At 36.4% G+C, this 22125-nt stretch overlaps 1 protein-coding gene across 1 annotated transcript in view; it reads right to left on the reverse strand.

Moving 5' to 3' along the window:
* Positions 1-14651: 14651 nt before the first annotated feature.
* LOC131073970 (psbP domain-containing protein 7, chloroplastic) overlaps positions 14652-22125 on the reverse strand; it is a 56346-nt gene continuing 48872 nt past the window's right edge. Inside the window, exons 2-3 of the mRNA XM_058010504.2 lie at positions 15377-15590; positions 14652-15208 (exon numbers count right to left, since the gene is read on the reverse strand). Of these exons, the coding sequence (XP_057866487.2) occupies positions 14893-15208; positions 15377-15590 (530 nt within the window). The 3' untranslated portion in view covers positions 14652-14892. The remainder of the gene's footprint in view (positions 15209-15376; positions 15591-22125) is intronic.

A 22125-nucleotide genomic window follows, 5' to 3' on the forward strand; every position in this document is an offset into this window, starting at 1 on the left:
CAAGCTTGGTTACTTCCACTGACGGTACTCAGAATGTTGGTTCATCATCAGGCTACAAATCAACTAATGTGACTGAGGTACTATTAGATTCAATCAAAAAGATAACAGACTACAGCTCACAAGCTTACAAGGCAATTGATGATACCATACCAATTTTGAAGGTAATTGCTCCTAACTGTAATATAGACAATAAAGATTCTTTAGGACAACTTGATACACTGTGTAAATATATCACAGAAAACATTGAGAAAATAAAAGAAGAGTCATTGAAAGATAAAGTAGAAATTGAAAAACAGAAATTCTTTGATGAGCAAATAAAGAAGTGTAACAGAGATTTTGACACACTTCTACCGGAATTGTGTAATTTATTGAAAGAGTAAAAAACTCTGTACAAAGACACCTGTAAGACAAACTTTTTGACTGTAGATATAGACAAAAAGATGAGCAAGGTACAGGATGAGATCAATAAACTTCAAGATAATTTTAATAACTCACCTGATACACTATTAGTTTTTGAGGAGAAGATAACAAATTTTGAAGAAGATTTACTTAAATTGGAAAGAAAGAGAGAAAGAATAGTGAATAAGGCAAAACATCTGAGATTAAAACTAAGTCCAAGATTGGACTATCTAGCATCACTACGAAAGGAAGTATTTGAGGCACTAATACAGGGACAAAAAACACCGGCAAAGCATTTGCAGCATCTCACCAGTACAATGAAGAGAACAGAGACAGCAATAAAGGATAGCAAGAAGTTTATGGATAGTATAAACTTGATTTTGGGAGACCTTTTTCAAATTGTAACTACCCAGTTACAAGGTTGAAACTACAAACTCTACTGACATCTTGACAACCTTTGTCATTGATGCCAAAGGGGGAGTAGTGGGATGAGAAAATTCAATATCACAGGAATCATATGCTCAAGGGGAGCACACACATTTTTGGTAACATTTTTGGACTTCACATTTTTGGATACATTTTTGGATACATTTTTTTTGAAATTTCTCATGAGTGTTGCCATCAATGCCAAAGGGGGACATTGTTGGCATATGCACACTCCAATGAGACATTGTATGTGATTGAAGGTTTTGTCATTGATGGCAACCTTGCAATCCTATGGCACCGGCAAAGGCATTATACCGGCATTAGCAGATCACACTCTACACCGACACTCAGGACACCGACACCGGCACAAAGAAAAGAAGTATACCGGCACAGAAGTCGACCGGATTTTGTTATATTATATTTTGTTTATTATTGTAAAAACTTTGTAAGCCAACTTGGCAAATTGTAAAATGACTCTTATATATAAAAGAGATCATTGTAGACATTTGGTAAAAAAAAAAGGAGGGAGCATTAAGGAAAAATATTAGGCAGACCTATTATGCGAAATATAGGCCAAAGGTTTATGTAAGAAGCAGAGCAGCAACCGGTATTGGATCAGGCATTATAGATGCTATTGTAAAGCAGTACAAGATATTGGATTTGTATAATCCTTATTGTAAGTCAGTGAGACTTCTCATTGAGCAGTGAGCTCTAGGCAGTTGGCCTTCCTGCATGTGCAGGCCCCTATTGTAAGTAATATTCTCTTATTGGCCAGTGAGTGAATATTGTGAGTCACAAATCCCACCGAGGTTTTTCCCACACCGGATTTCCTCGTTAAAACCTTGTGTTATGGTGTGCTTTTCATGTGGATGTTCTTAATTCTGTTTATTGCATTATTTCTTGCATACCGGTACACTATTATAATATGTTCTGTATGTTTTAATTCAAGAAATTCTACTCACCGGTTAAATACTGATTCACCCCCCCCTCCTCTCAGTATTTGGGGGATTCCTAACACAAACTACCAACAAGTTTGACATCAATGACAACATAAACTTATATGTAAGGGTATCTTATGCCTTCTCCAATGGATTGTAAAGGGGGATCTATTGGGACTTTGATTCCTTCTTCCATCTTTCCAAGACCATGTCCATTATAGCCTTATTTACATATCATATCAAAGCCAACATCATAATGTGTTTTGAATTGTGAAGGGGAAGGACTTTCCTTATAGACCTCATTACAATTTGTTGTATAAGTGCACCTTGAAGATTCACTCGAATGAATAGATTAATGGGGGACCGGGGGGGGTTCTTTGTAGGGAGATTCTTATTTTTATCATCATTATCCATGTCCACTTTGTAAGGTTGGGAAGAAGTTCTCATCATCTAAAGCTTCACCTTTACTCAATGTTAGCATAGGGGATATATCTTTAATAAAATGCATAACATCATCTTGTCTCAAAATATGTTGGTGATTCAGATAGGCTCTTCAAGAATAAGGAGGATCTAAAGTGATAGATGTACCAAGATTAACATGATTTCCTTGTTCTCCTTGCACCAAAGTATCTTTGTGAGAAGAGGATTCATCATTACTTTTCAATGTTGCATCTTCATTGGAGAGATCATTGATAAGAGTGTTAACTCTTTCATCATGCATAAAAAGATACTATAGGAGAGGTACAAGTATGGTTTATTTCAAGATCATCTCTAAGGCTAGCATGGGTATCAATAGAAACATCTACCAAAGCTTTTATGAAATTTAAATACTCCATTAATTTCTTTTAAATTATCATCATATAGCAACATAAAATGTGTATGAAAGCTTTGAGACATGAATTGAAAGTAGGAAAAATCTTTGAAACCCTCATAATGCAATACATTAGAGTGGTATGAATGAATGCAAGCAATGTGAAGTAATAGAATCTATTATCCAGCACATAATTTTGGTAAATATAGCTAATAAATATTTAATCACATGTCAAATAGCAAGCCAATCAGATTTTGTAAATTTCATTATAAAATTTAGATATAAAAACACCCAATCAAAAATAGATCATTGAGTTCACCAAAATGTATGGTGGTGGAAATAAGAGGGTTCACTTATCTAATTATGTAAATAAGGAATCAAACTTATCTCCAACCAAGATACATTAAAAGGGAAGAATGAGATCAATAAGTTCAACCTCAAATTTGTGAATGAAAGGGTTCAACAAAGATTGAATTCCACTCTCCTTTTTTGTTTGAGATGAAAATTATACCTCAACTTTGTTGTAGTTGATAGTGGTGATGATACAAATGCTATTTGAATGTGATCACAAGTGTTGAAACAAAAACTTGACGTGACAAGTCATAAAAAGAATCAATCATGAAAACATTATTACATGAAGATTGTTGCAACTTGTTGCTCCATAATGCTTAGATCTTGAAGGATATGGTAGGATGAAATGGCCTAGGTAATGATTAAAGTTGTGGACGAAAACAAATGCTTGTCATGATGTCTTGATTGGTGGGTGTGAAAATGAATTGTAAGAATGCTTTTATATAGGGTTCTCAAGGTATTTTGTAAATTAGGCCAAACTCCAATGGTCATATTAAAGCATCAAGATCGGGGATCAACTGAAAAGAATCGAGCACGGACATATTTAAAAATGGGCTCTTTTAGAGGGACAACAGTACCTAATGCCCTTGACCACTGGGACAAGGGCATCTAGCACCCTTGTCCACCCAAAAAGGGGTGAATTAAAGATGACTCTAGTGCACTTAGGCTCGGGACAGAGACCTAGATCACCATGCAATCATATGATGACAATTTTACAATACAAAGCCAAGAAATATGCTTGGATAAGAGCTAAGAGGGAAAACACTAAGGCAGAGACACAAAAAGGAGTGTAAAATTGCAAGAGATTATGATTTATGACACTACACTAACTTTTTCTTGTGACTTGTTCGTATAGAATATGAACTTGCCACTACAGATGACATGACAACCTTTTATTCAATGTGTTCCATCAAAGAGATAACTTTGTATCCCATACAAACATTCTGATTAGACTCACATTTTCAAAATCTCCCATTTCCAAATGTAAGTCTATACATATCAAAATTACCATCCATTGCTAACTTTTAGTAGCCTTTTTTTAGCATTACATTACGGCCTTGTGGTGCCAACCCTGCGATTTATTTTATAACTAGTTCCTTTCCATCAAGTCACCTTTTTGTCACCACGTCATGTATTTTCCCAAAATTACTAGGATTCTCTGCAAAAATAAAGTGCACTTGCAAAACTTTTGCAGGATCTAGATACATATACCATGTCTCATCATGTCCATATACTTTTTCATAAAGTTTGTGTACACGATGCCTCCACGAGTTTGGGCTAGCAACTTAAAAATAAGATTTACAACATCCTCAATATAGTTGGAATGATGATGAAGCTCATCCATGCGCAACTAATGATCAACTGTATATTTAATGTGACAAGGGTTATCCATATGAATGAAGTATCTGCATTCTTTGTCTACTAAATTTGCATCATTTTGTGCAACTTATTGGATGCTAATGTTATTTTCAAAAGCTCCCGCATTGGTACGACTTTGGGAGAAATGTGGCAAATGTTGTAGAATTTAGGTTGAGTTTGCCAACTACATCCAAATCTGAAAAGCATTTTTAACAAAATTCACTTTGTGCATGCTCTGCAATCATTGTGCTTCATAAGATCGCTTTGAAATGCTTCCACTAATAGTTCACATTTCTTGGATGCGCTTCCACATATGTGTGCATGTCGATTTGAACATTTCCAACTCTAATATCTAGCATAAAAATCTCCCTTTCAATGTGCTTTGGCAAAAGTTTATAACCTGTAATAAGGCTCCCATTCCATAGACTCACATAAAAAAAAATATTGACAAAGCTTGCAACGTTTAGCTCCGCAGTACCAATGTTTTTTTGTTTTGAAAGTTTCTGAAGACTTGTCAACAAATCAATTATGTGCATAACTCAACCAGTTGCAATGACCGCTTTCTTTAGCTATCCCAATTTGGGAGCAATTGCTAAGTTGCTATCAATATTTGAGAGTGATTTGGAAACTTCATAAAGCTACCAAAAATGTCGACAAAGTCTTCATTAGCTTGGTATGTCAACCCAACTTCAACAATCTACAAGGGATTCTTAGCTTATAGTTGTACACCAATAATGTCGCATGGTTCCATGACTTTGTTAGTATGTATTCACATTCTTCTGATGTGGAAAGTTATAAAGTTTAGAGTTGGCTTTACAAGTGTGGTTTCCAATTTCTATATCATGGTCAATTAGTTTTTCCCTTTGTTTGACTTTCTTTCCACTCAACACTCCAAACAACTCTCACAATCATCTCTTTCGCCAAGGCATTGTCTACTGACATCAATGGCATGATATTGCTCACAACTGCTCAAAATTTGTGATTGATAAAGAGCCATCAACTATTAAATGTGTTTATTCATACTGGAAGCACAATGCATATCTTATTGAATTTAAAAGATCAATTATGCATTCCTTTCCTTCATTTGTTGGCACTTTTCATTTACTTCATAACCTCGTAACTACTAGCGAGATCTTAAACGAACATCAACCAATATTTATATATATCTTGTAACCTTCTTGCAGTTTATTGCCAAGATATAATATCATCACAACTCTTGTTTTTCAAATGCCAATCACACATAATGTTAAAAACCTCACAAATTTATCTGACACATTTGCCAACCTGACAAATGAAGTTTTATGCATAACTTTTTCTTGGATCAATATTTTGTCAGAAACTTTTGCCACATTGTTGGAAATAACCCTGTGAGTCTAACCCATAAAGTTGATTCTAGTCAAATTTAACAAAATGCTTGATTTAATAGTTGTCATAAACCACCTCATTGAAAAATGAAGTTTTAAAATTTTTCAAACCAGGCAGTGTTTGGACACAAAGACTTGCCACATTCATTGGAATGCTATTGGAGATATCCCTATAAAAGGGTTTCATACCATCTTGGGCCAACTTTGAAATTTAATTATTTTTGTGACTTTATTTTTGCAAGTTGTACCACTATTGTTGAAGGTTTTGGTTAAGATTACAGACAAATCAACTCTAAAACGCCGAGAGACTCAACATGAATGTAAGATTAACGATATCTTTGACTGGGGAATTAACACATGGATTTGCATGCAGACATTTAAAATTTGCTAACTTTAAAAACGGGGCTAACACAAGCAAAAGCTAGGAATGTGTTAGTGAACAGATTTTGCTCTTTGCATTTAAATGATTAATTTTAGGACTCTGTTACCTTCTTTTAAGAACAAATGGTTCACTGAACAGTTGGGTCGGCGTTTGTTCAATCACCTCCCTCTGAATTTTTGCTTAGGTACAACTCCCTATCTAGATTTTTCATAAAGTATGTTTTTGTTTTTATATTTATATCCAAATGAAAGCTTTTAACCAGAAAGCGTATAAGGCCGCCTATATCATTCTTGGATGAAAGGCTATAACTTTCCTCGTATCTCATAAATAACGGAAACTATCTTCTTAATTTTCAAAGTATGTAAGTACAGTAACTGAAACAAAGTTCAATATACTTCTTCCAAATGAAAGCTTTTAACCAAATGAAAGCTTTTAACCAGAAAGCGTATAAGGCCGCCTATATCATTCTTGAATGAAAGGCTATAACTTTCCTCATATCTCATAAATAATGGAAACATTCTTGGATTCGATCCTAGCCACTTTGGTTATATCCTTCGGCGTGAAACTACTCCTAACTCTGATCTTCTCCATGTTCAACCGGAACGACTTGACTGTTTCCTGTGTACTTGCCCCGCAAATTCCTAGTTCCCAGTCATGATCGGGATTAACCACTTTATTATCTTTGACAATACTACTCTGCAAATCTTGGAGTTCATAGACGAAGGTTTTCGCATCCGTAATTACCGACTGAAAGGTGAGCACCCGCCACATGATAGTTTTCTTAAGCACGAAAAGTTGGCATTCATCAGATACCAGCTTAATTGAATGTTCTGTCAGAAATCTGGTAGTTCCGTACTCTTCGATTTTGGTAGACAGAGGCAGGGCATTTTGCCATTTGTGCTCCTTTCTCCCATGGTACAAGCTGATTTTGGATTTCGGAAATCAGGCCCTATACCTCACCACACAACTTCCGGGAGTCGGTAATGTATTTTTCACCATCTTTGATTACTTGTTCAATCCATATTTCAACCGCTTCAGCGATGCTCTTAGCCCATTAAACTTGATCCATCAACTTCCTATTTTCCGGAGAAGTTGGGTCAAAATTCTCAGTGGCATGGGATATCGGCATTGCTCCAAGGCAACCGATGCTCTCGATGAACTGAGCCAGAACACTTATATGTCTTTTAAGTTCTCTTTTCTCTCGTCCATCCTTCTCTGACCGGGTAAGCATCTTCTTCGCTGACACTTGGAAAAAATGGTTATATGTATCCTTGCTCATCTTTCCCAATTCTATTTTTGTTATTTCAAAATCATCAGAACCGGCCTCTTTGTTCTCATCCCTCGGTTTGTAAGAAGCAATTTCCGCCGTCCACTTACCAGTTTCCTCGTCATTGTTTAGGTGCGCGGTGGTCTTGAACCTCTTTGGCTTTGGATTCTTCTCAAAGTACTTGGCAACCATCTCCTGAATTGGAATGGTCACAGGAAGAGAGCTCATTTTCTTGTTAACTGAGGTTGTTAACCATTTAGGAGTCGCAGCAGAATGAGAAGTTCCTTCAATCATCTTTGGGGGTGGCGTCATTGCTACAGTCACCGTTTGGGAGTCTAGAGCACAAGCAACTTCACCATCCAAATCTTCAATTTCAAAGATCTGAGCTTCAAGCACGACATCTTTGGCTCCCATATCCTTGACCCGGTCCATCCTCTTTTGGGCGACACTACGTGATCGAGTATGCCGAGGGGTACTGAAATCCAGAGTTGGGCTAGGTCTGCGTCTAGGCTGAGCCAACTTGATTTCCTTACCTGCACGAATAGGAGCACTGTTAGAAGGACGTTTTGGTGAAGACATACTTCTCGTAGAAAGAGGCTTGGCGTATGGCTTCATTGCTTTCTTCTTGGCCACCCATGCCACTGTTTTGTCTAGAACTCGTTCGGTTCTCGATTGAATGTCATCATTTTCCTCTTCATCCCAATTAATTGGGGGCATTTCAGTCTCTGCGTGGGCTAAATACCCTGGTTCAAACAGTTCAAGATAATCTTCTTCAAGCCCTTTAATATCTATCTTTATTTGCAGAGAAATAACCTATTCCAACACCAGTCTCATATTTTCTCTTTTGAAGACTTCAAGTTCATCTGAACAGTCTTCCCAGAAATCTTCTAACTATGGCGTGGGAAGATAAGGCATTAAACCAAGGCTCCGAGAAAATCCTTTGTTGTCAAACCCTTTTCTTTCAGCATACAGAGAGAAATTAAAATTTCTAAGGTCTGCTCCTATACTTAGTGCATCAGACATTGAATTACAGGATAACACTCCCAAATGTATTGGAAAATGACCTTCCCACTTGTCCTTAGGCTGTGCCTTCTTGACCACGGAAGTCAGTTGTCTGCATACTTCTGCTAGGACAAAACAATCAAAACAGAAATGCGGAAGCTTGAAGGGTTCCTCTTCAAAGCCTCCCACTCGTATATAGCAAAAGCGTAGAAACTGGATGTAAAAGCTTCCGAACTTCTTAATCAAAGCCTGCGCATCATCTAAAATCCGTTTGGCTTTTGTACCTTTCAGTTCATGACACATATCGCCCAGGAATGCATTATGTACCCTTCTGAAATCTTGTAGGGCATTGTCCTTTTGTAGCATTAGATAAAACTCATACACCGGAACATCTTCCTCAGTGGGTTGCTTGGGTATGCCAGTTAACTCCTTAACACGGGCCAAACAATACAAAAGATACGAGGACATGAAGAAGTTTTGTTGAAATTGCTTGGCTAGACTCAACTGCTCTTTCATCGAATCAGCAATTAACTCCGCCCAATCCAAGTATTGTTTTCCTTCCAGAACTAATTGTACATAACAATATATCCAATCATCAAAGCTATAAGCTTCGGCAGAACCTCTGGCTCGATGCAACAAGAGCATTACATCGTGGATATGTGGCAACATGTGGTTCTTGTTAGGATTTTTAGGCAGTCTAGAACCACCTCTCTGAGGGACTTTCAACCAGTACTTCGCCACATTATTCCTGTGTCCAACTCTATCTGCATTGAACTCACTAATTGACTGAGCAAGGGAGAAATTAGAAAACTGATAATCTGGTATTTTGAACACCGAAGCAATCACTTCGCGGTTAATGGCGAGAAGGGTTTCGCCGTTATCTCTTTTAATAGTTTCAGATACAGGGTCATATCTGGCAATACACTCCCGAACAAGCTCTGGACAAGGAATTGCTGGAGGAAAGGCTGCAGCTTCTAAAAGTCCACTACTCAAAATCTCTATACAAAAAGACTTATCAACACCCCTGAACACCCTTTCTTTCAAATCTTCAAGGTTCTCACCCTTCAGATCAGTATCACTAACTATGGCTTCTGTGGACGCCATGCTAAAGACGTTTCCAAACAAGTGTAGGGTGGACTTCATGATTTCAAAACAAGAAACCCAAACTTGATTGCAATGAAACCAAACCTCTGTATGAGAGAAAATACGAGGGAAAACACTGGAGAAAATAAGGAAAGACTCACCTTCACAGCTGTATAATCGAACGACGACTAGCGGCAAGAAAAACTCCTATCCAGGGACAATATAAACACAAATCCAGTAGCAAGAGCAAACGCAGAACACAAATGATTTTCATACCTTATAAAGAAAGGTAATAATGTAGACACATTAAATGCAATGATTTCACAATTTCATTCCGAACGCGGCAAATTGATAGATTAGACCCCCGCACGCATGCATTGAATTCATGGCGGCGTACTTTAAGAAACTGCCAGTTCCCGCAACGTTCACTTACTTCAAAAAAACCAAAGAACGACATCACTTTACAATATGGTTCTGCCTCTCCATATTTAGCAATAAATGCACTTCTTGAAACATTAGAAACTGCGGGACCCACCAGCATTGAACCTGTGTGAACATCTTGAACCAACTTCTTGAGTGTTCAAGTAGTTCAAGATGTACGCCGCGTCAAACTGTTGACCACTTTGCCATGTTGAACACGTTGAACATATATGAACCCTTTGAACTTAGTTCAACAAGTTCAACACAAATGATATGTTACCGAACAAGAATAACTTTATTAAGGAGCTACTACAAAAACTTAGAGAAAATGTTAGTACGAAGAACCTTTTCTGAACACTTCGGAACCTATTGAACCTAAATGAACATCTTGAACCCAGTTCAGAACGGTTCGACACGTTCAAGAAGTACAATGAATTGTCCGAACTTGAACGAAAATGACTCGAGAAAGGACTTGAGGCCGCATTTAAAGACTTGAACCAAGGTAATATGGTATGAACTGGGACTCCAACATAAAAAAGGAAATTATGACCCATTCTCGGCATGAAGAATAAATGACGCGGTAACAGAATGTTAGCTCCCCCTTCCTATCTCTAGATTGTTTAAATGAAGCATTGGTCTAGGGAGAGTCTATCAAAGTCCTATTTTACATCCCTAGAAGTAAGAGCTTAAGTCCACCATGTATCATTGATGTCAAAAGGGGAGAGTAGTAAAGAGTTGTAGAAGAGAGAAAGAAGGAGAGTCTTGGAAAGGGAAGAGATTTGAATCAAGATTCGTCAGAGAAAGTTGGACAAATAAGGCTCAGAGAGAGAAATATGTCATGATTTTGTTCAAGTTGTGTTGTCATCAATGACAAAGGGCATGATTGTCGGCAATTGTTGTCATTGACGTCAAGATTTAAAATTGTAGATACAAGGATGGTGTTCATCAATGGTGCAAGGGCACCTAGTCAACTTTTGTAAATATGGTCAGATGTTGAGTGTTTAAAAATTTTGTTTGGTGTAATAAAGTTTATTTAGACCATTTGCAATGTAATAAGTCTCATGGGATCAACTTGAGTACATTTTGTCATGTTTCGTAAAAATTTTAGTTACTTTGCAATTTTGTCATATTTGGAAGTTGAAGGGTCAAGTCATTCAAAAGTTAATTGTAACTAATGATTGTTGGTTGGAAAAGGCTTAAATATGGCCTCCAACTTGAATTTCATGGTTGGAGGTGGTTGGAGAAGGGTGTGGTTACATTTTTGAAGTGAAATTCAATAAAAACATCTTTGTTCCTGCAAATCTGGGTTTTTCATTGGTGTTCTTTAATGTGGTACAGACTTCTACAGTCATTTTATGGCATGCGACCAATGGGAAATGAAAGTTGATTGAGTTTATTTCATTTTGTTTTTTGTGGCATCAATTTTCATTACGATTTGTGAAAGTTATAGCTATTTTGGTGAAAGCGGTTATGTAACAGTCCTAGGGTTTTGCACAAGAACACTTGTTTTTGCCCTAGTCCGTACAAAGGAACCACAACCCTTCTCACATACGTTGTATACAACCCAAATGGGTATTTGAATCAAGTTTTATTTCTTGGAGATCAGTTCTGGTTTGGAAGTTTTGAGCGAAAAACCTCATTTGCTGCTATAAGTTTGTTCATGTAATTAGGCCTAGTTGCAGCATTACCAGACAATTTTTGCGCCCTTCACTCTAAAGTAACCCCTATCTATTTCAAGATATGTTTTAAAATGGCCAAATGGGTATCCAAAAATACTTTGTTTTTCCTATGAGTTCCTTGCTGAAAGTTATGCCCTATCAGACCTATTTGGAGGGATACTATGAAAGAGGCTTAGTTGTGAACAATCTACCATTGAGCCATGCCAAAGAATTGTTGAGTGCTTGATTGAGTTTGTAGAGATATTCTAAGCCCTGTTCTACATCAATCAAAGAGGGGGCTTGTCTATAGAGCCATTCAATGTTACAAAAGTTGTCATGCAAAGTTGCAAAAGTTGTCACGATTTATTCTATTCATTGCAAAGGAATTATCATGCATCACATTTGCAAAACAATGGCATGGTTGAGTTTAGCATGTCATCACAGACATTTTGGTATAGCTAGATCAACCAGTTCTAACACCTTTAGCCCCATAATCAATCTCTCAAACATTGGTCTACTTAGAGCTTCCATGTTGCCATAACTCTGAAACCCTAATTTGGTGTTGTGAGCACATGCACTTTTCTTATATTTGTTCATTGACTTGGTATTGTGTGTTACCAATTGCTTATGTTGTCACTTAAGCCTTTCAAATCGTGCTATTCACCAGCACCTTCAATAGCATGGTTGAGTTTAGCAATGTCATTACAAACATTCTAGTATAGCTAGATCAACCAGCTTTAACAGCTTTGGCCCCATAATCAATTTCTCTCAAACTCTGGTCTAATTAGAGTTTCCATGTTGCCATAACTCTCAAACTCTAATTTAGTGTTGTGGGCACATGCACTTTTCTTATGTTTGTTCATTGACTTGGTATTGTGTGTTACCAATTGCTTATGTTGTCACTTAAGCCCTTCAAATCATGTTATTCACCGACACCTTCAATGGCATGGTTGAGTTTAGCATGTCATCACAAACATTCTGGTATAGCTAGATCAACCAATTTTAACAACTTTGGCCCCATAATCAATTTCTCAAACACTCTTAAACACTAATTTGGTGTTGTGGGCACATGCACTTCTCTTATATTTGTTCATTGACTTGGTATTGTTTGTTACTAGTTGCTTATGGTGTCATTAAGCCTTTCGAATTGTGTTATTCACCAACACCTTTTCCTAGAATTTACCGACCCAACCAAAAGAATAAAGACCCCTAAGTTAAAGGATTGTTTTTGTCTTAGATCAAATTGATGGTTGCAATTTAATCTTGGTGATTCAACCACTTCCATGCATTTGCAAGGTGTTTGTGGGACCCATGGCTTAAAGTTGTAGAACTGCAAAATATTAACACATCTGCTCTAGTGTCAATGGATCTATGGCTAGTGCAAAAGCACACTCCGGAATGAGTCAAAGCTTCTGTCAGTCACATTTGCATGATCATGACACATGTTTATGGTGGGACCACACGGCAAGTCTATTTGCTTTAAGTCCGATCTTGCATCATGATCGCTTGTTCTGCCATGAAAAAGATATCAACAGTTAGCATTCAAACATGCTCAACAACTAGCTCTTGATTTGAATTTGAATTTTTTTAGTTGCAAACTATGTAGCGATAGGCCTAATCTGTTACAGGTCAATATGGGAGATTGTTTGTGATGTCATTATTTCATCTTGGCTTACATTTGGAAGTGCTTCTAATCATGTAGATCAATATATATAGAAGATCATTTCTTGAAGTGCATCTAATCATGTAAATCAATATGTGACTGTCTATGGGAATCATGATCTATCTTTCGTTCTTGAGTTGTGTGTGTGTAACAAAGGTTATTCATGACAAAGTAAATCGACCTATGACTGTCTATGGGAATCATGATCTATCTTTTGATATAGAGTTGGTTAATGTGATGCAGAATGGATGTAGACCAAAAGATGTCAAAATGTCAAAGCAAAGTTACAAATGTCCATTTTGATATCATTTTGATCTTATTTCAGACAAGGGATGTCTATCATCTGTTATGTAACCAGTTCTGAGATCGGTGCCTCTTGATTTGTATGAGGTTGGTGCCTCTTTTATATTGAGTTGGAGCATAGATCAGCAGATTGAAGTCTCCTTTGGGTTGGTGCCAATAAAATTCATTTTGTCAAGGGGATTGATGAGGGTTGGTGCCTTCAAATCAAATTGTAATATCCACTTTTATTTGTTAGGTTGTATTTGGACAGTAGATCCAAGCAGCTTCCTCACTGTGGTTTTTCCCTTATAGGATTCCCACATAAAAGCTGGTGCTGTGTTCTTTTGTGTTGCTACATTCATTGCTTGCACTATTGATGTTCATGATAATGCTCCTACCAAAATGATGATGATTGCTTATGAAGTAATTAAAGTTCAAATTTGATGATATACTGATTAACCCCCCTCTTGGTATAATTGTGTTCCAACAAGTTTTTAGTCTACTTTTACCTCGGTTTTGATATCTTGTGGTAGGCATTAGGTCCAATTCCAAAGGCCCAATGGGCTTGGTTGCTTTGTCAATATTCTGGTGATGTTCATGTGGTGTTTTAGCTTGATCAACATGCATTGTGTTGTAGGCCCAAAGGTCGATACCTAATGGTAGTCCTCTTAATAGGGTTTTGTGTTTGTTTGTGATTGTTATTGGAGCTTGATTTGCACAAGTTCCTAAGGTAGGTCAATGGATTCACCCCTAATAGGATTGTTATACATGGAAGTACTGGAGCATCCTCATACAAATTCCTCTATAGCAACCATACAACTACTCCTGGTAGACATGGAGCATCCTCGTACAAATTCCTCTATAGCAACCATACAACTACTCCTGGTAGACATGGCATCAATTCTTACAACAATGCATCTCACTAGACTATTCATTTGCGTTAGAGGTTTTCACCCTCCTTTGCTGCCCAAGTTTTTGACCTGCAATGACCCTTAATATTTATCACTCTTACTATATTGCCAGTACTACTGAATTTATTCCCTCCCTTTGCTGCCTATATTGCTTTTATACTGCTAGTACTACACCCAACTTGTAGAGTTGCTTTCTATATACCTTGTAATCTTAGATACATGCAACGGGGAACAAATGCCATGTGCAGTTTGACATATACAATGTTCACAAGATTTCTCCAATCATTAGATGGCAAAGTCCAATTCTGGCAAAATAGAAAAAAAAAACCCATAAATGCACTCAAATCCAAAACTAAAATCTTATAAATTCACATTTAGCATTAGAAAAAAAGTGAATTGAATCGAAGCAGGATTTCTAATACTTACGTTTTTCATAAATGGGTAGAGATCTATAAAAGTCTTTAGATTTTCAGCCATCTTCCCGTTAGTTTATATTACACACCATCACCAGTATGCTTTCTGAGGCATCAAAATATATTTTGCTTGCAATATACCATCAAATGACATGATTGCTTTTCAGAGGATCAACTTAAAAGAATCTGCTATCTCATAGAACTTGCCCTTCATTGTTGGCCACAATGCTTCAGGAGACTGAGCATTAAGAGTGAACAGTTGCCCTGCAAATGTAGTGTACACAGCTACATTGTGGCGAGAAAAAGTTGGGCTTTGCACAGTATATTCCAGATTGTAATATGTAATTTTTTTATCATTAAAATAGTCATCCTTTTTCTTTGCATCTATGAGCGTTGCAGTAATGTTTGAGCTCCTTAAAACAATGAATTTACTGAGAATAACCTGTCCTACTTGTGTGAGGTCTCCAAACTTTTCAATCCTGTATAAATCAAGGAAAATTGCATAACTCGATCAGATACTACTCTTCATTTATTAAACTAAACTTTGATATTTCAAAATGTACAAGAGCTTAATTATAAAATGCACTAAATAAACCATCAGATTATTTGTACAAAATAAAGGAATAGTAAATGCATGTGAAACTTGCGTAAAATTGGTTGGAACTGGAGCCACTATAACGCTAACATTTAGCTCCCCATTTGAACCAGGAGGGCCAAATGCAACAACGGGCTCACTCATTTGCTGTGGACGTAGTCCATCCTGTAGCTGTGGAAAACCAAGTAATCTTTCCTTTTCTGCTTTTTCAACTGCTCTATACAACAACCTTTGATCACCAACCCAAGCAGAAGGATAAACAAACTCTGCAAAGAATAGGAAAAGCTACTTTAGCAGACAACAAATTTCAAAAGTTATAACAAAGAAAATAGCAAAAATCCTAAAATAATGAATGGATGATAAAATGCTGCCACAATGGAAATATCTCTAAATTAAAATCAAATGAAATGAGCAATTATTTTATAATTCACTTTCAATGCAAGTAAAGAGAAAAACCTCACTACGGAGCATAATAAGCAAAGAACACTATCCTACTGCAATTTATCGTTATACCTCAGTTCTTGATGACTGAGAACCAATGTTTCTCAGCACCCAAGGAAGTATACAGATAATTACTGCACAATCATGTAACATAGTGACCTATTTGCAGGGTCCTTATTGCAGAGTTGTGGATGAGTTGTGTCCATGGTAGGGTTGTTGACAGATACTTGTCAGTGATAATATTAACAATAAGCCAAAGAAAATTGTTTTCAATGCTAGTTATGTGATTGGCAAGTGGTAGAATATTTAATTGCCAGTTTCCCATCATAAGCAATCTGTTTAAAATCATTAGTGGCAAATGACAACCTATTACTTGTGCAATGAACTCCAGCGTCTCAATACAAATCCTAAATGATACTGCATCATAGAGATAATTTGATTGGTGATTACTTATTCAATATGTATAATTGTGCAACTTGTCTATTAGATTTTAAGTCATTGAATATCTATCACTTAGCATAGGTATTGATGACACTTGGAAAGAGCCAATCAAATTTTAGGGAACAGGGAAGCAAGGATTGTTAAAACATAAATACAAATGTGGCTATGAAAGCACGGAAGCTGTAAGAAAATCTAATCAATAATAAAGCCAATACAATATGAGCAACAATTCAGAAATATGAAATCCTTAATACAGAGGTAATGGCAAAGTCAATGATCATGTTATAAAATAATGATGTGTTGAGAACTGGTGATAGAAGATAGGAGAAGGATCTGATAAGAATAGCAATGTTGAGATGTTAATGTGGAGAGGAGATGCCGAAGCCAGACATAGAATCAGTGCTTCTAAGGAGAAATAAGGCATATATGTGCAATAGAAAGATCCAAAACACAACTGCCAAGGACATGAAAGATAGACATAACATGATATCTATGTCATACCCATAGCATTGGGACTTGACATGTCCTTGCTCAGACTTGGATCCAAGGTGACCTCAGCAAATCTGTGTCTCTCATGTGCCTGTAGAAACTCGAGTCTTGACACAATACTCAACAAGTCTGCAGGGTTGGTACCCAGACTTAAAAACAATTTTTTATAAACTCTTTCTAATAAAAAAGAAAGCATATCAAGTCTAAATCTAGAAGGTCCCTATAGACATTTATACACGTCACTTGCCCTTTTGCTTTCAAACTGTTCTCACTCTTCTTGGATTTCTTTTTTATCTTCAAAGGAGCTGAACATTCTTTTGCAATGAGTTGATAGTATTGAATTGACGGTACATTTGTCCCAAGGAGAAACTGATCTGAGGCCTTGGATTTGAGCTGTAACTTCAAGCATTGATTCAAAGTTGAAAATCTTAAATTTTGTCTCATTCTTTCTGCTTATCATTTTATAGTTCAATTTTTCAGAATTTTAGTTTTTAGATTGTACAATTTAAAACCACAAAAAATTAAAAGAAAAAAGTATAAGTCAAAACCTGAAGATTATGTCCTTGTGGTGTTTTTACTTGCATTCTTGTTTCTCATCTTCTTATTCATTTTCTTGATTTTTTTAACTTCATTGCTTGCATTTTTTAATTAGCCCTTAACTTTTTTTATCTCCACAATGTAGGGTTTTCAATTCTTAATATGTTCAACCCACAAAGGAAAGACCCTATGGAAGCATGGTACATCAGACACAGAAAAAGGGAAAGTTATTCCACAAATATTGAGTGAAGTTTCTAAGAGTCGGCATTAATCACCTCAAATATCACATTGCCCACATAGCTGAATGTGAAGTTTCCTTATGTCCAAATGTTCGGCCTGAGGTTGTGAAAGAGTTGAGAGTGCAATTGGAGACCTTAGAAAAGAAGGAACAGAAATTAAGACAAAATCGACAATAGGTACATCTTCCACTACTTCAATGCCTTAAAGTGGAAGGTGCATCAGGTTCTACCATCATTGGGCCTAGAGTTCACAATTTGGAGTGTTCGGTTGTTGTCCACATAATACTTCTAGCTCCCAACCATTGTTGGAAAGCACGAGTTGAAACAAAGACAACTAGATAGCAGCAAGGAAAGCAATATGCAACATTCCCTTCAATTTAGTGATGTAACATTTTAATTTTTTGTCTCATTTTCTATATTATTTTATTATTACTTCCATTGTTTTATTGGGGGTTCATGGTGTTTTAGGTCCCCTTATTGACTAGCAATCATTGATGCAATTGTAGTAGCTGGTAAGGAGTTCAAAGCCCCTTGCATTGATGATCTGTGGGGCCAAATTTCGACAAAAGGTGGCTGATGTACACTCCATCATTGAGGAGCAATGGGTTATAACTTATTAGGTGAAGAAAGGTTGCACTTTTTTGTTTTTGCTGCCCAAATAGTATTGCACTGCAAATGAAACCTTATCTCTGGATGCTGCTCGATAAAACAATTATTGGCCACATATTTTAGGGTTTTTGTCGGTAAATAAATGTTTTATTCTGGGCATTGCTTAGTGTTTTTTGTGAGTGCAACTTTTACCTTATTATTAGCAAAGCTCTGAGTGGCAGCATTCACAACTTTTATTAGCAAATTTTAGGTGCTACTTTTGTTTATCATTAGGTGTTTTTATGCCATGCCCTGCCATGAGATCGCTGCTTTTTCAAACCAAATCACAGCATTAATAACAATAAGGCCTAGGCGATGGAATAAGGAAGAAATAATTTAAAAAATCAATCAAGTTCAGAACAATTTCATCATAGGCAATATTAAAGGTTGTTAGGACAGCGCTTAGTGTTATGAGAAAGTGTGTCTCTTACCAAGGAAGAGGTGTGGCTCCCTCTCATTCGAAGGGTATAAGAGGGAGAACAAATCATTGGGAGTATCAATAAATTTGGGATAGGGATTCATATCAATTTACAGTCAATTCAGATTATCAATCGAACACATCAATTCATGAATTCATCAAGTAATAAATAGAAATCAGATCATCAATCGTCAATTGGAAATACATCATTATTCTCAAAAGGGCAGCAATAAAGAGTGACGATTCATTTCTTATGAAGGGTGGTGACTCTAGCATAAAGAAGACATATATATAGAGAACATTACATGAAATCAAATTATAAAAGCACCATGAAAGTATTCACTAACCAATGCATCAAGAAAAAGCAATCAGCAAATATCAATCAAGAAATATTAGTTAGCAATAATCTAGCAAATTCCTTGAGAAATCCAAAGTGTCTTGCAAATCGAAGGATGAAATCCTATGTTACTTGGGGACACATCCTCGGTATTTTTTTCAAGCAACGTCCCGAGAACAAGGACTCCTAGGGGACGTCCCCATAAATTCTGCATATTGACAGTAAATTTTGACAGTAAATTTTATAAGCAATTTGACTTTGACTCTCAATTTAACACAAATTTGGCATAAGAACTCTGCTAGTTCTTATGTGTTAAGGTTCTATAATGTATATATGCATGGTTTATCCATGTTTTCATATGAATGTTTTAAATTTCCCTAAATATTTTAATTTTTACTATTTTTATATAGCCATCCCCTTTGCTGTCCCCTAGCCGTCCCCAAAATTGGCAAAAAAAAATCACCATCCCGGAAACGCGTACCCCTGTCCCCTGCTGTCCCCGTCCTGAAAACTTGGGGTAACAAGATGAAATCCCTTCCAAGTTCACGAGAGATGACGGGCAGCCTCCCTTTCATGCTCTTATCAAGTTGAACAGGAGTTGGAAGGATAGCCAGCCTTCCATACTCTTGGGCTTGATCTAGAAGGATGGCAAGCCTCCAAGGTGGACTAAGAGATGGAAGGGCGGCCCCGCTTCCATGCTCTCAGCAAGTCAAGGACGACCAGCCTTGATAATTGCCATTTGCAAGCGTTTCCAAGAAATCCATGATGTGATTGGCCATGAGGAATATGCTATGATGTACTGATACAAATATTAATGATGCTATGAAGCATTGATTTCAATATTATCATAACTTCTTGATCTTTAATATTTCTAGTATCAATTTTTAGTGATTAATATTGTTTGTAGGCGTAGAAATCACAAATTTCCCCAATAGGAACATTACATTTTATTTATGGTGAATGATTTAAATAAGGTATTTTTTACTTTAGGCATTCATTCTAGACGACTAGTATTTTTTTTTAGGGCTGATTTTTTTTTGTGATTTAAAATTTTTAAAAATATGCCACCTTTTGTGTGTACCTAGCTAATGAGTTACTTATTAATCATTGGAATCACTATTTGTACACAAATTCAAAATTGTAGACTTATTATGATTCAGTATTTTGTATTTCCAATTTTGTGAGAGCACAAGTTAAGGCACTCCAGTTGCAAGTTTGATTTAAGGCAAATATAATCAAAGTTTGTTCACACCCTAGAGTATAAAATCTAAATATCATATGCAGAATTTTGACATGGTATCAAAGCATTGTTGCTAAGATTTTCCAGTTTCATGAATGGAATTTGCCACTAACTGTAATAGGGAGTTGCAGGAAGATTTCAGTGCCTTAAATGATTTATGTGGGACCTGTGAATGGACATGAGATGGGATGCCCTAGTTTCTCTAGTGGTTGGAGTGTCAATCTAAACCAATAATAGGTTGCTGATCTGATTTTATTTTTTCAGCTGACTTGCTTAGTTTCAGCATATGCAGTCATTATAGACAATGGAAATTACTGTCTCAGAGTGACTGCCTAAAGGGAGCTTCAAATTTTGCTCATTGGAAGTGTAGGTTGCAGTTGTTATTGGAAGATTTAGATATTTGCAACTTTGGGGAAACTGTATAGGCCACCCAAATGAGAAGCAAAAGATACTTGTATGGAAGTATAATGGCAATTGCTGCAAAAGACATAATTACTTGGTTCCAGTCTATGGATCTCCCTAGTCATGGTTCAGGTCTATAGAAAATACGTCTAGTGGTTGTATCCAAATTCCACTATTATTAGAGTTGAAGCTTGTTTCCAGGCCCCTCATTGTAATGTCCCCTTTTGTAAAATACCCTAGTTTGCCCTAGATTACAATTCTCAGCCAATAAGGGGTTGTTAGAGAGGGAATACCTTTATCTCTTTAATAGAAAAACCCAGAGTATCGCCTTGTCTTAATGATAATTGCAGATTCAATCTTTCCTTTTATGCTCTCTTCTTCAAGGACTGTTCGATGTCCATTACCAATTCATAGATATAGATATAGAGCCTTTACACAATGACTATGAATATCTAAACTTATCGAAACATAAACCTGTTCATCCTATATTTGTGTTTATAATATTATGGATATGTAAATTCTGCATATTGTTCTATTATGTATTGATATTCATCGTAAAAATATATATAGTTGTCTGCATATTAAAATTGTTATATTCATTTCACATGTGCACAGAAAATCATTAAATATTCATACCACTTGCTGTAGATGCTTATTGAATAACCTGCCTGTAACACTGGTGTACTCCTTCCAGTTTCTTCATTAATCGAATCCCCATGCATACCTCCAAGAACAAGGATGTTACTGCCTGTAACTTAATAACAGTTCTGATCTGATCTGATCAATGGTGTTCTCACTGGATGCTTTGATTCCTTCCCTTTATATCTCTCAATGTGAGGGAGGGGTCACACCTCTTCATCATGTATGCCCTTCGGCAAGAGACACACCATTTCACCATTAGCACCCTTTGAAAGAGTGCAACTCTTAATTATTTCTGCCCTTTGAAAGGGACACAACCTTTCACAATCAGATCTGCGCTTCTTATTTAAATCTGATCTGCACTACTGATTCCCAAATTATCCCCCTCAAATGAGGTTCTCTTCTCCCTTTTATATCTCATGTTTGAGAGAGTAACAACTTTTCATTTCATACCTTTGACCATTCATTAACTTAACTAAAATTTAATTATATTTAATTATATTCTTTTATATTTTCATTTTAATTATTATTATCATTTATCATTAAATCGTATTTCAAAGTGGGGACATTACAGCCTGCCCCACTCAAGATTGTTTGTCCTCGAGCAATGATCAATTTAACTAAATTTTCGCTATGCAAAGATTCCTAACAAACCCTTGAAGATTTGTAATATTAGGACAAGTTCTCTCTCATCAATTGTAATCTGTGTTTGGTTGTTTCCTTGAGACAAACAAAGGTAGAATCCTCATTAATTGAGAAGAAGATTAGAAGCATGACACACATGTAAGACATTAATTGCAATATTCTTTCCTAGATAAACTCATCTTTCTAGGTCAACAAAAAATAGAATTCACAATGATAGAAATCAGTAATCATAAATATTCATGTAGTAGATATGCCCAACACGGAGTATACACATAAAACATGGAGCATACACATGAAAACACGAAGTAGACATATGGATAGATAC

The sequence above is a fragment of the Cryptomeria japonica genome, chromosome 9, assembly GCF_030272615.1.
Source record: "Cryptomeria japonica chromosome 9, Sugi_1.0, whole genome shotgun sequence".
Lineage (NCBI taxonomy): Eukaryota > Viridiplantae > Streptophyta > Pinopsida > Cupressales > Cupressaceae > Cryptomeria > Cryptomeria japonica.